General features: G+C 44.3%; 1 protein-coding gene across 1 annotated transcript in view; it reads left to right on the top strand.

The window, feature by feature from the left end:
- The first annotated feature begins 1,087 nt into the window (after nt 1-1,087).
- The window catches only part of kif21a (kinesin family member 21A), a 53,879-nt gene continuing 40,026 nt past the window's right edge, over nt 1,088-14,940 (top strand). The window contains 3 exon segments of the mRNA XM_031564008.1: nt 1,088-1,561; nt 11,508-11,730; nt 13,631-13,813. Of these exon segments, the coding sequence (XP_031419868.1) occupies nt 1,518-1,561; nt 11,508-11,730; nt 13,631-13,813 (450 nt within the window). The 5' untranslated portion in view covers nt 1,088-1,517.

Below are 14,940 nucleotides of genomic sequence, written 5' to 3'. Positions count from 1 at the left end.
CAATGTTCATAATCTATGTTTGGGGTCCACTGGAATAGATTTACATGCCTCAGTGACAGTTTTTTGAAGCACTTTCTTTTCATTCACAGTCCAAAGCCCTGAACAGGGCTCTCTAAAAACACCACATATTTTTTTATGGAACCCTAGATAATACTGAGAATGTGAATGGACTAGGGGAACAAGTTGGGCTATATTCCCTGAGGAGTCACAAAGGTCCTCATCTTCTTCAAAAAGTCTTCAAAAATCTTAAATCGGATGGACTCCTCTGTGCCCCGTAATGAGACATACTCATATTGACGGGACAGACACTGGACCTGAACCCAAACGTCCTGCTTAACTCTGCGTTCAGTTGTCAAAGTTGGCAATCATCATCACAAAACTCAAGAATACTACTGCACCCACATGTGATCTGTGTAAAATAACAAACAGGGCTAAGAGTGTTATGTTTAAGGATGTCTTACTGATGAGGTTTACTGTCTGTTATTCGAAAGCAACAAATTACCTGATTGCATAAAAGTAATTCTGATTCCATGTTTATAAATATGAGGGAGACAGAGAGGGTATCTAGGAGAAGTGGATGAGGGTGGGAATGATGAAATGTGGGTTAGTGTGAAACAGGGATAAACACAAACTACTAAATTAAAAATGTAAATGTATTAGTCTGTCAAACTACACATTTAGACAAACTAGGCAAACTTTGAACATCATAGAACGCCCACACGAGGGCGCACGTACCATATGATACCTGAGCACTGCTATTCTACTTTGCCTTGTTCTAAGGCCTTCAATTGCAATTGTTATGCTGTACAGAGATAAGCAGAACGAAAATAAATAAATTAGGAATGAATCTCCATTCCACTTTGTCTAGACCACCACGTCTATTTTGCATGACGTGTGTTTCACCCATACACCCCCCACCTATGTAAAGATTTGACCCTACACCGCAGGCCGGGTATCCCTGGAACCGCCTAATGCAACGCAATATTTAATCTAATGTCTCTTGTCAAAATAGTGAAGGCTATTCTAACTAACTAGGCCATGAATAAAACAGTTTCATCGCATAGTGATGTCAACTCCGAACCATGAGAGTGTTCCGGCGCGGAGGGCGTGGTCTTGTGATGCATTGCGGCTCAGTTGCTCTAGCCAGTGAAACGTATGCCCAGTTAATGTGAGGAGTTGCCTGTGGTCCCCGTGTCCAGTCCACACACCATGCTGAAATGAAATGAAATGATACGGCACGCCACCACCAGGCATTCCGCAAGTCGAGAATGGAGGCGAAAGGGATCACCAAATTATGCACCACTGCACGGGAGTACAGCCGTCTATTCTTTTAACGCAGTCGTATAGTTTTTTCCAGCATGTATGGGGTAAAACAGAGGTGAGTTGGGGCTGTTGATTGCCCTCTCACTGTTTTAGAAACTGCGCACTCTCGCCTCCTTGACGGCTGGGAAGCGCACCACTCGCGGGTCTAGACTGCTCCATTTTTCCTCTGCGAAACAATAATACACGGAAACATCATGACAACGGGACAAGACGAGAGCTCGGTTCGCGTGGCCCTACGGTAAGGTGCTGGCATCACCCTTGTTCAGTGATGCTGCAACGTAAGCTACCATATTTCAGAGACTAACTTGGCCTGCCTCTACCTGCCGCCACAAAACACGCATGTCTGTGAATACCAAGGGACTATTTATTCAAAAGCAGGTCTGCGTCTGCTGCTCCAACCCTCAGTAGACGTTACACTGATTTAAATGTAGAAAAGCCTTCTAATATTTTTCGTCTTCTCCTACTATTGGTAGTGCACGGTGCTCTTTATTTTTTGCCATCGTGTTCCTCGAGGACATCTCGTTTTCAGCCCAAATCCAAGCGATAAACGTTGGCATGGTCACGAGCATGTGTTGTTTATGTTGATCACGTTAGTGCCAGCGCAGGTGTCATACGGTCAGGGAGTGTCTAGATGGAAAGATGATATCGATCAATCACCGTGCCCCTCCGCACACAGCTCAGGCCTAGCCAAGTGCCCCACCGTGCTGATAACGCCACGCAGCAACAAATAGGCTACACATCATGGGCCTTTGTAATCACTGAGTGCCGAAATTGAGTATTTCTTTCTTTCAGTTTTGTCTTTGCGTAGTATTTAGGTCAGTGTAGCAAATGTGGACGCTTGATTTCAAAGCAGGGGGGTTGAACGGCGGGTAATCAATGAAAGGAAAGCTTTATCGACCTTGTCAGGAACATTCAACCGGTTTAAAGGCTCACACTGTCTAAATGTTCAAATGAATTAAGTTCTTGTGGTCACTGGGGTGTATTTTATGAAATGTCCTTAAGTTGGCGTATCATAGTACCTTTTGCATGCAGAATCACCATTGTGAACCAATTCCAAAGGAAAAAGACCACCTGCTGATATTGCACGGTTCATAGTTTCCCCAAACCTTCAGTTTACTCTGTGTCAGACCTTTGGGGTGTGGAATTGGGACACAGAAACTGCCTAATGCAGACATCCCAAGTCTCCCGGATGTTCCGGGAGTCTCCCGCATATTGATAGCGACTCCCTGATGCCCGCAAATTACTTAAAATCTCCCGGAATCTAGGGGGGGATACCTCCCTGAAATGACTTTTTGCAGGTTGGGATGTCTGCTAATGTAAACACACATTCATTGCATTGAGGTTAAGGCACAGAGGGATCTCTCTGCCTCCCCCCCCCTATATCAATACAGACACACACACACAGAGAGACACACACACACACACACACACACACATATCAATACAGGTTTATGAAACAAAGAATGTGTCCTCCTTTGTGCAGCAGCAGCAGAATTTGGAATTCACTTACAGAAATATTTTTGCTTCATAGGCAAATTGATGATTGAATAGATGCCTCTATTTGCCTCCACTGTCCAGCTGATGACCCGTGTCCACACACACACACAGAGAGACACACACACACACACACACACACACACACACAGAGACACACACACACACACACACACACACACACACACAGAGACACACACATGGAGTTCACCCTAAATTAGGCCTAGTGTCCTGAGCGCTGCCTTTTGAGGCCAGACTGGCTAGATGGAGAGACTCACAGAGAAACCTCAGAAGGGAATATCTGTAGTGTTACTCAGTCTGTCCATTGAGTCTGTCCTGTCTTCAGGCTGTTGGAAGCTATTGGAAACGTGTCCATGTTAAGGTAAAGAAAGAGGCTTTAATCCTCCATAATGTAGCTTTTAAATACAAAAATAAATTGTGTTTCAGCACATTTTTCAACTTATTCAATCAGTAGTATCTTAGTAGTGTTTTCCTTGTGTGTCCTGCAGTTTTGACTACAGGGCCATAGCAGTCTCATTAACAAATGGCTTCGCAGAGTATCACTGCTGCACATTTGACCTAGCTGTGTGTCTCACAGCTTCTTACTAGCTGTCAACACATAGTCCTCAAGATCATAGTCATCAAGCTCATAGTCCTCTAGCTCACAGTCCTCAAGCTAGGCTCATCACCTGGTTTGTCTCACTTAGTAGCAAGTTCTGCATGTTGAGTGTGTGGTTCTGACTGTGTATCTTCCTGTAGAAGAATGAAGTGTTGTGTTCTTTTAACTGAATGCTTACAATTCTGATCTGTGTCTGAAATTATGCTATATTTAACTTTCTTGGCACATACTTAATACTCATTGAACAAACAATGATAGTCAAATGAAAAGACAAGATGATTTGACATGAAAGATTGCAATTGTATAGCCTTCTACTGTTGAGAAACATATGCGAGGTTGACAGTGTTTTCAGATTTGCTTTAGCATAGGGCTGGCGTAACGAGATTGACAGTACTGGTTGAACCAGCTGGATGAGGTCATTAAGTACTTAGTCAATGTTTAAGATCCAAGAAAATGCTACAATGAATGGATTGAAAAACAAAAGCCTTCATGAACACACCATTCAGAATTCTAGTTTGGTAGTATACAGTAGATATGTGGCCATCAAATGATATATAATAATAATAATAATAATAATAATAATAATAATAATACTAATAATAATAATGCCTCTGTGTCAGCGATGGAGGTGCTCATGTTTTTAGCTGACCAGTGCCAACGCGGTGACAGTGCAGTTTTACTGTGGTGACAGGCCTGCTGTGGCCATTACCGCATGAGTCAGCGTCTCCAAGGACAACTGGCGTCTGCTTTGGCAAGGCATCCTCCTCAGGGCTGACTAGATCAGGGATTTCAATTGGATATAAAATACGTTTCTTCAGCAACCACGTCTCCTTTTTATTCACATAACTTAAAATTGTAGTTACTAAGTTAATCCATGGGGTATTCCAAATGTACTGTATGTTACATTAACTGTATATAGTTATGATTCAGTAACTCAACAGCATCAACCCAGTGCTAGGGATGAAAATCAACAGCATTTTTAAGAGTTTACTGACTCTTAAAAAATACTCTGTGAAAGACTTAATCTGACTTCAGGAGCAGTTTAAACATAAAACAGTTAAAAGTTCCTCCTGCTCTGGTAATGATTATTATGTGTAACCGTATCTATGCTTGCACTGAAATATGTTAGTGGTGGAAATCGTTCTGTATACAAATATATCCTATATCCTAAAAGTGTCCTATATAGAATATCCTTTTTCTGTGTATTTTTTCCCGTTGTGTTTTCTTCTAACCGAGACCTAAGCATAGCACACCACAGTTAGTCTGAGGCAGTGCTAAAATAGACATCAACCCCTCCTGGAGGAGCACGCAGGGCCTCTGAGTTGACTCCAGTGCAGTAGGCATGTTTTGAGCGTTGAATCCCGAACAGTGTGAAACATATGCAGCTGTGGGGGCTGTCGACCACACACACACACACTCATTTTTCTGTCATGTTCTTAAAAGGGGGGCAGATAAATCCCAGCATGTCAATGCTTCATGTGCTACGCTTACAGTGAGCAAACAGTCTATGCTAAACAGATCAGGATAATTATACAGTAGCTGGCTGGCAGGCAGGCATGCCCCACCCATCCTCTCCCTTGGAGTTCTCATCTCCCTGCTCCTGCTTTGAATGGGGTGCAGTGTGCATCTAAGGTGGATTGAAGTCAAACAGCATTATCACATGTTAATGAATCAGAATCAGAATCAGAATCATCTTTATTGGCCAAGTACATTTCCACATACAAGGAATTTTTCCTGGGTTTAATTGCTCTCAATGTACTTAAACTGAAAAATATGCATGCAACAGTTTAGGATAATAAATAAATATAATATAATAATAAAATATAATAATCTGTGTCAACTGTTCACTAGAGTGACGGCAAGGGGGAAAAAACTGTTCCTGTGTCTGGTGGTTTTTGTGTACATAGTTCTGTAGCGCCTGCCAGAGGGGAGGAGCTGGAACAGATTATGTCCAGGGTGCGAGGGGTCTGCAATGATTTTCCCTGCCCGTTTCCTTGCTCTGGATGTGTACAGGTCCTGGATGGTGGGCAGGTCGGCACCAATAATCCTTTCTGACTACTGGACATGCCCATGCACCAGAACATATAGAAGAAGCGTATGTCTTCCCTTCAGTCCAGTACCTCCGTGCCTCTGAACTACTCCTGACCCCACCCAAACACTTGAACAGTGTACACACCGGCACCCCTTCTGCTCCCGCAATGCACGCCCGAACACTACGCGTTTAACAGGCTGCCCTTATGACCCCTGGCGGGAGGAGTTCACTGGCATGCACTGGTCATCTGTTACCATTCCTGAGTGTAATCCAATACTAGCAAAGGTTGCATAAGGCAAAGTGCTTCCTAAGAGGCCATGCACTTTTGTATTTTTTGAAGTATTGTGGATATTGGAGTATTCACAACTTGCTGTAGGTTGTTATTACCTCTTTTGACTGCCATGCCTCATCTTAACACTTATCACAGACACACACACACACACACACGCAGACACACACATACACGCAGACACACACACACACGCAGACACGCACACACACACACACGCAGACACACCCACACACACACACACACACGCAGACACACACACACATACACACACGCAGACACACACACGCACACACACAGACACACACACACACACACACACACACACGCAGACACACACACGCACACACACAGACACACACACACACACACACACACATACACACATGCAGACACACACACACATACACACACGCAGACACACACACGCACACACACAGACACACACACACACACACACACACACACACACACGCAGACACACACACGCACACACACAGACACACACACACACACACACACACATACACACATGCAGACACACACACACACACACCCACAGACACACACCCACACACACACACACCACACACACACACACACACACACACACACACACACACACACACCCACACACACACACAGACACAGACACAGACAGTAGTTGCTGCCTGCTTTGTGTGGGATGCCACCCTCTGGCCTGTCATGGCTGTTGTTGACACAGAGGTGTGAGACTCCTCGGTCAGCTTGAGTAGTGGTGGCCCCAGCGCCCCATGAGTGTTGACAGCGGTTTTTATGGATGTTGATTCAGTCTAATTTGAAATGTTTCATAACTCACCATTGCATCTTTTGACATATAATGCTGATCGTGTTCTGCGTTCAGCTGGTCACGTAGGAGCTGAAGGAAATCCACAGGACTAGAGCCCCCATACAGCTGACTTTATCCTCAAACTCAGCATTCACGGGATTAAGAGCAGATTACAGTGGATCACTCTGAATTTAGTGCGCAGTAGAGCCCTGACTCTGGGTTTTTGCCATTTTAGTATACTGAAAATGCATACTACTCACTGGAGCGTACTTGTTTACCCACATAGCACTGTGTGAAGAAGAGCACTGTATACCTGGAATATAGGCCTATACATGCTGTTAAATGGCTTACTGTCTTACTGTGTACTGTATATCAGTACTATTTTTTTTGACAGAAGTAAATTGTCAAGCAAACTACACTTTTTAATGAAAAGAAACAATTAACATAGCTTGTATTCCAATCACTAAGTGATTTGACTAGATATTGTGGTATACTGTGAATTAATCTGTGTAATTGTAGGGATATATATATTGAATCTACAGATTATTCCATGTAGTGTCTAGCATCTGACCCCAGTCCAAATAGTAGTCAAGTCTCATAAGCAGTAGTTGGACATAAAGAGAGAACTCAAACCTGTCCTTTGGCTTGTGATTTTTGCCTTGAGGTGAAGGTAACTTTGACTTCGCCTATGAACCAAATGCTTTCTCCCTACTTAAATGGTCTCGCTGAAGGCTGAAGAGTGAACACTTTGCCTGTATGGGACTTGTTGGTACCTGCTGAACATAGGACATGCTTTTCTTGATTTACAGGTGCTGAAGACATGTGAGAATCATCAAAATGTTAAAGCAACAACAACAGCACCACTGCACTGGGGGCACTGCACAGGTCTCAGTTCAGTGTTGAGCCTGAGGGGAGGGGAACGCCTCAGTGTGCTCCTGTACTATTCATCACATTAGTCCAGTGAAGAAGGACCTCAACAATCTGCCAGTTGGCCCGCACGATGCCCAGAGAAAAACTCCATTCAGCCAGATCAAATAGAATACAAAAAGCCCAAGCTGTTTAAATGCAATATAAATTTGCATCCTTTTATTATTTATTTGATATTTGTATTTTATTTGCATTTGCAAAAGATTAAAGTCCCTCTCCGGGCATTGATTAAACCGCTAAAAACTCATCTCTGTTCCTCAAAATCACATATTTAAAATTACATATTTATTTTTTTAAAGAAAAAAAATCCCTTCGTGGCCTTAAAATGACTTGGATGCAGCTCTACACCTTTGCCTCATTTAGTATTCACAGAGTATGCAGATTAGTCCTGACTCTGTGTGTGGGCCGTCGGCTTGACTACCTAACAATGTGTGTTAATGCTAGATAAACTTTTAGTCCCGTCGCCAGCTCTGCCTTGGCTAGATCGATGTGCCGTGAGGGAGTAATGTTTTGAACTCCATAGAAAGTCTCTGAAGAAAGCCATCTAGTTCATCATAAGATACATCATACTGTATGTACATGTATACTGATGTCACCGCTTCCTTCTGCCAGGCAAGTTGATGGGATTGGTTCCTTAGGTTTGTGTCATATGAAGTAGGGCTGAACGATTTGGGGAAATAATCTAATTGCGATTTTCCCCCCCCCAATATTGCGATTGCGATTTAATATGCAATTTTATTGTTTTATCCTAATTTTTTACCCCACACTCACATCCCCTCAAACATTATTCACTCCAATCAGGAGACTCTCTAGACCGGTGCCAAAAAGACAACCGCACTGCTCCAACTATGCAGCTGTGTTTTGCGCCGGATTTTGAGTTCTATTTGTAAGTAGCTGCATTCTCAAATCCATTTTCCTGGTATATGTTCATATGGAGGAGAACTAAACACCCATGAGCTGCCCAGGCTATTCACTCTTTTGGTTTGTACTCAGAGACCCACAGAACATCCTGAACACCCCCGACTTTAGTTGTTGGAAATTCTCTTTATTTGGAATAACCCCTTGAGATGTACCATCTCGTTTTCGAGGGGGTCCACAACCCAAATACACCAGTTGGCAAGCTTGCTACCCTTCATCAGTACCAACCGTGGTGGTGGTGGTGGTGGTGTTCGCAAGACAAGTTTGTTGGCTTTTAGCTACCCAGACAGCAAACATATATCATCGGTCCACGAGTGGATTTTGATTGGCACACACACACACACACACACACAGAGAGAGAGACACACACATACACACACACACACACACACACAGAGAGAGAGACACACACACACACACACACACACACACACAGAGAGACACACACACACACACACACACACACACACACACACACCAATGGTGGCGTGCCACTTCTGGTCTGCTCTCTGACCACCACCAGCTTGAGTTTAACCGGGTGTGTATATTAAGAAAATAAAATGTTATCAATTCCTGGAATATCCTTAGCATAGTCATAGCCATAGCCTTAGGATAGTCTACAAACAATTATAACATCTATAACACCTATACAAATGTGATGGGTTGGTGAAAATGAATGAAGACGTATAAATGAACAAAGAAAATACATTTTTTTAAAGCAAGTGGCAAAACGGTGGGCCATTAGTCTGTAACTCACGGGTTTGTCTGCCCATAAACAGATGAGCAAAGGCCAGCAGAGCGCCAGCTTTGCCCCCAGTGGGCAGACAGTTGTCCACTGGCCTTCTGCTATCTGGGGTAGTCAGCTAGATTTACACTAAAACTTTAGAATGCCTCTTTAAACATGAAATGTTTCACATGTGAGGTGTCCTTCAGGCCAGTGCTCGTTGGTCTTGCCAAGTGATGATGTGACACCTGACAGCTCTGTGGCTGTCTTCCTTGCTTCATGGCATTGTACCTGCTCATGATGCTAAAGTCTCAGGTTCCGCCCTGCACGCCTCAGCCTGTTCTTCAGGAGCGATGGAGAGCAAATTCACTTAGATGTGAGAGAGAAGAGGGCTAATCAGGATTTTGGGATAAGCTCTAGAACAGAGCAGGATTACACAGACAACCAGAGAGGAAACAGGCTGAAATGGAGATAAAAAGAAACCATGCGCTAATGGAGTGGTTTTGTTCCATCTGTTTCACATAATGCAAGAAGGATTCAGTGTGATCCTTGGTTGTCTCTATAACGCCAGGAAGGATCATGACCCAAAATGAGTATGAATCTTAAGCCTGAAATGCACTATGGTTATGTCTGCCCTTTTAAAGCAGCAATAGGTAGTTTTGTTCGAAAACTAGCAAGCTAACTACCTAAAAGGCATGCAAACACCATCAACAGACCAGTTGGCACTGATATTATCTTGCCAACACACTAACTGGTGTCTTTTGGCAGTGTAGCTGGCAATATCATGCTGTGAAAGCTTTTCTACCATTTTTGCAGGGTGTTCCAGCCTGGAACATAGAACTACATGGTGCATATCCTGGATGGCTAGTGGGAAAGACACAAGTGTTCATCTGTCTTTTACATGACCATATGCTATCAAAATGAATTTGAGGATGGTACCAAAACTAGTTGCCTGTAAAACCATACCTCAACAAGTGTCAAATTGTTGCATAGTGTTGCTTTAAGATGTGGTTTGTGAAGTGTCCCAAAGCTGCAGATAGCCAGTAAGACCTTCTAACCTCAACATCTCTCTTTACATGAAATGCTTAGGGTTCTTATCCCATTTTGAATGTCAGTATTATTTTACCATGACCTGTATCCGTTTCACAGACATTTTCAGAAGTGACCTACAGTTCAGTCCAGTTTGGAGTTCAGAACCAAAGCTGCCAGGTTAGCTAGTTTTGTTCAGATGTCAGTGGAGGATTGGCACTTGTTCTGTCTGTAGAGAACATCCCTTAGCCTAGACTTTGCATCTTTTAGTGCAGGGCAAAGAAGTGCACATAGAGCCTGTACTCTTCTCTGTCTGTCCTCTCATATCCCTTCATCCCTTCTTTCTTCAAGCTTGATCTCTCTCCCTCTCCCTCCCTCTTTTCTCGGTCCAGTGCGAAACTGTGCCAGTGCCCAGGTCCTGTGTCACCCACAGACACAATGGAAGCACTGTTGTTCTCCTCCCGGCCCTGATTGTCCTCTCTGCCCAGAGCGGAAACAAAGCTGCCGTTATGTTATGCACCCTGGGAGAGGCCGATGGAGGCCCAGTCAGGTGGCTCTCTTGGCCACTGCTTTACTTCCATTATGGGCTGATTTTCTATTTTCTTTTTTTTTAATTTTATTTATTTTTGGGCTTTTTATGCCTTTATTTGGATAGGACAGTTGAAGATATGACAGGAAGCGAGGTGGAGAAGAGGTGGGGAGAGGATTGGGAAATTACATCAGGCCAGACTTGAACCTGTGTCCCCTCGGGCAATGTAGCCCGTAAGTGGGGGGCTTTATCGGCTTGCGCCACCGTGCCCCCCCCCCCCCCCTCGATTTTCTATTTTCAACACTTTATTTGCTCTTAGATTGAGCCAGATTTATGACTTAACCTTCATGCAGTACAGAGAGTATGCACTGAAACAGAGGCATCTGTAGATAAAGGTATTTTCTGATCTGAATCTGTATCTGAGTCCTTGAAATGTACACCTGTAGGTTTTTAGTTTGTCTGTCTGAACTGAAAAATTCAGCCCCAGAAGAATCACCTGTTGAAGAATGACTAGACATTAATTATACTAACTACTTAACACAAACAAAAACTCACATTAATCATATTTAAAAATGCTTTTTGGATTTGAATCTCTCATTGCTAATAAGTTTACAACCTTTCTGTAACAAACCTGGCTGTGGTGCGTAGATGCTAACGAGGGCCTCAGTTTGAAAGAGGGCTTGAGGAAGCAGTAGCACTACCTCACCAGCACCCACACCATTCAGTTTCTGACAACTGAGTTTCACTTGTGAATGTGCAGGCCCAGACGCCAACACAATTTTAAGTAACACATTTTTCCGTCTCTTCTCTGTTAGGATTCGTCCACAGCTGCCCCGAGAGAAGATCGAGGGGTGTCACATCTGCACGTTCGTGAGCCCGGGAGAGCCCATGGTCATGCTGGGAAAGGATAAGGCCTTCACATACGACTATGTGTTCGACATGGACTCCCAACAGGACAACATCTATGGCAACTGCACCGAGAAGCTGATTGAGGGCTGCTTCGAGGGCTACAATGCCACCATATTTGCCTATGGACAGGTGAGTGAGCAGGAAGGCTGAGGAAGGCTCAGAGCACAACATGTGCACACACTTCTTTGTGCCCTATTTCAACCGCAATTTATAGCAAACACATTTACCTCTTCAGCAAATCCTGGTCAAATTCTAATTCTTCACCAAAGGTCCTGTTCTCCCATTTTCTTAAATGTACTCAGAAAGCTAATGCAGCGCAACACAGATGAAGGAGTGATGTGGGGTTTGTGTGATGGGCTGTACAATGATGAAAGAGTGTTGTAGGTTTGTGTGATGGGCTGTACAATGATGAAAGAGTGTTGTAGGTTTGTGTGATGGGCTGTACAATGATGAAAGAGTGTTGTAGGTTTGTGTGATGGGCTGTACACAGAAGGAGTGATGTGGGGTTTGTGTGATGGGCTGTACTGTACACAGAAGGAGTGATGTGGGGTTTGTGTGATGAGCTGTACACAGGGGGACAAGCGTCTGTCTCTTCCAGCTGACTCAGCAGTGGCAGTCTGTAATCCCATGTGTTTACACAGATGAGCCTCTCCCTCCATTTCCCTGTCAAATCCTGCTGATTACTCTCTCCTCCAAGCATCCTGCCTTTCCACTTTTCATTTGCCCTCTCTCTCTCTCTCTCTCTGTCTGGCTTACACTGTCTCTCTCTCTCTCTCTCTCTCTCTCTGTCTGTCTCTCTCTGTCTCTCTCTCTCTCTCTCTCTCTCTCTCTCTCCCTCTCGCTCTCTCTCTCTCTCTCTCTCTCTCTCTGTCTGTCTGGCTTACGCTGTCTCTCTTTAAAGATCCTCTCACAGAGGATGACAAGTTTGGCTCCAGCTCCCTTTCCTTACTTTCCCCCCCATTCACTGAAGTTGCCATGACAACCAGTCTGTGAGGCTCACTCGGAGGGATTTAATTATGGTGGAGTGGTAGGCGGAGCTGTAGTGAAGGGAACCTTCCGGAAGCATTAAGAGCACCCTTTCGTTTGCATCCATGTATATTTCATACTTCATCCCCCCCTCCACCATGCGGTAGAAATCAGTGATGACCTACATCCCAGGAGCTGCTCTTGCTCTGCTCTGCTCTGCTCTGCTCTCCCCAGCGAGGCCATTCCACACCAGCCCCGCTCCTCCCTGTCCTCTTCCGTGTGCTAATCCCGGCTTTGTAGCAGCTCCGCTCTCTGACCTCCGCCCCCAGGCCATGAGTGCCAATGCCACCTCTGGAGAATCCTCACTTTCACTGTCATGGCTTTGTCTGCCTGATTGTTGTCTTTTAGGCTTGAACTTTGTCCACTCTCTTAGTAGGTTTCTGAAGGGGTACACCTCACATAATGTCCTTTTTTGGCTCATTATCTGTAATAACTTGTATACCTCATAACACTGTGCTAGATTGGGCGACAGTGGTACAGGAGGTAGAGAAGTCGTTTAGTAATCAGAAGGTTGCTAGTTCGATTCCCTGTCGAAGCGTCCTTGAGCAAGACACTGAACCCCTAATTGCTCCTGATGTGCAGTGTGCCACCAGTGTAAATGTAAAATGTGTATACATTGTAAGTCACACATATGTAAATCGCTTTGGATAAAAGCGTCTGCTAAATGACTAAATGTAAATGTAGATTACGATTATACCAGTATTACTGAAATGTGTGTCAGCAGGTACTCAGCGCGCTGATGATTTTTCACCCAACCACACCACCTGGTTCTGCACTAGACTAGACTAGACTAGCATGTGGAAATAAGATCCAGTTTGAACTCCTCTCTGTTTGTGTGCGTTCGTGTGTGTGTGTGTGTGTGTGTGTGTGTGTGTGTGTGTCTGTTCATGTGTGTGTCTGTTCATGTGTGTGTCTGTTTGTGTGTGTGTGTGTGTGTGTGTGTGTGTGTGTGTCTGTCTGTTCGTGTGTGTGTGTGTTCGTGTGTGTGTGTCTCATCACACAGACGGGCTCTGGGAAGACGTACACCATGGGCACGGGCTTCGATGTCAACATCATGGACGAGGAGAAGGGCATCATCCCACGGGCAGTCACCCACCTCTTCCAGGGCGTGGAGCAGAGGAAGCAGGCCGCTGTCGAGCAGGGACGCCCTGTGCCTGAGTTCAAGATCAACGCCCAGTTCTTGGAGGTACAAGAGCATTGTTGAGCTTTGGTCTGCCACACAGGACCAAGGCACACAGGACTGTTTGTTTTCATTCGCCTCTGAATTCAGCTGCTCTAGGTCTGGCCCTAATTAGGGCTGAACGATTTGGGAAAATAATCTAATTGCGATTTTTTACCAAAATATTGCGATTGCGATTCGATATGCGATTTTTTTTTTTATCCTCTTTTTTTCCCCAACAAAACGTAATGAATGATTTAAATATGACCAACACAATATTAGATACATTTAGTGTAAAATATTCTTTCCCACATTTTACATTTTTATTTAACTGCTCATTACAGAAACAAGAACAACAAATCGGTGCAGTAATTTTAAGTATAAACACTAGGCATGCACTTTTTAAACACTGTGTGCAAAATGTACCATCTTAAAAAAATTATTAAAATTATTATTTTTTTAAAAAAATTTTGTGACCACGTTTTTTAATCGCGAACGTTGCGGTTAGAAAATCGCGTTCTATCATATCGCGATTAAATCGCAAATGCAATTAATCGTTCAGCCCTAGCCCTAATGCATTTGAGCAAAGAGGGCTTTCAGGTTGTTCATTCTGTTTATTGTGTTGTCGTGCCAAGCCGGCTCTGGCTCCGTTGTGTCTGTTAGCTGTGTGTGAGCCTTTACAGTACTGCCAACTGTGCGTCAACTGTATGAGTTCCAACTGTCCGTCCACTGTATGGGCTTCAGTCCTGAGTTCAACTGTAAGGCCTTCAGTCCTGAGTTCAACTGTAAGGCCTTCAGTCCTGAGTTCAACTGTAAGGCCTTCAGTCCTGAGTTCAACTGTAAGGCCTTCAGTCCTGAGTTCAACTTTAAGGCCTTCAGTCCTGAGTTCAACTTTAAGGCCTTCAGTCCTGAGTCCAACTGTGCGTCCACTGTAAGGCCTTCAGTCCTGAGTTCAACTGTAAGGGCTCCAGCACTGAGTTCCAACTGTGCGTCCACTGTTAGGCCTCCAGCACTGAGTTCCATGACAGGTCTCTTGGGTTCACGGGTCTATTTCTGTCCCAGTTTATTGAGGATGGGGTGTTATTTATCGTGTTCTTTCCCCTCCTCCTCCCGCCTCGCTCTCCTTCTTAAATTAACCTCTGACAAGTGTCTCC

This window comes from Clupea harengus, chromosome 3, assembly GCF_900700415.2.
Source record: "Clupea harengus chromosome 3, Ch_v2.0.2, whole genome shotgun sequence".
In the NCBI taxonomy this organism is placed as follows: domain Eukaryota; kingdom Metazoa; phylum Chordata; class Actinopteri; order Clupeiformes; family Clupeidae; genus Clupea; species Clupea harengus.
This window is presented reverse-complemented; position numbering and strand designations above follow the sequence as displayed.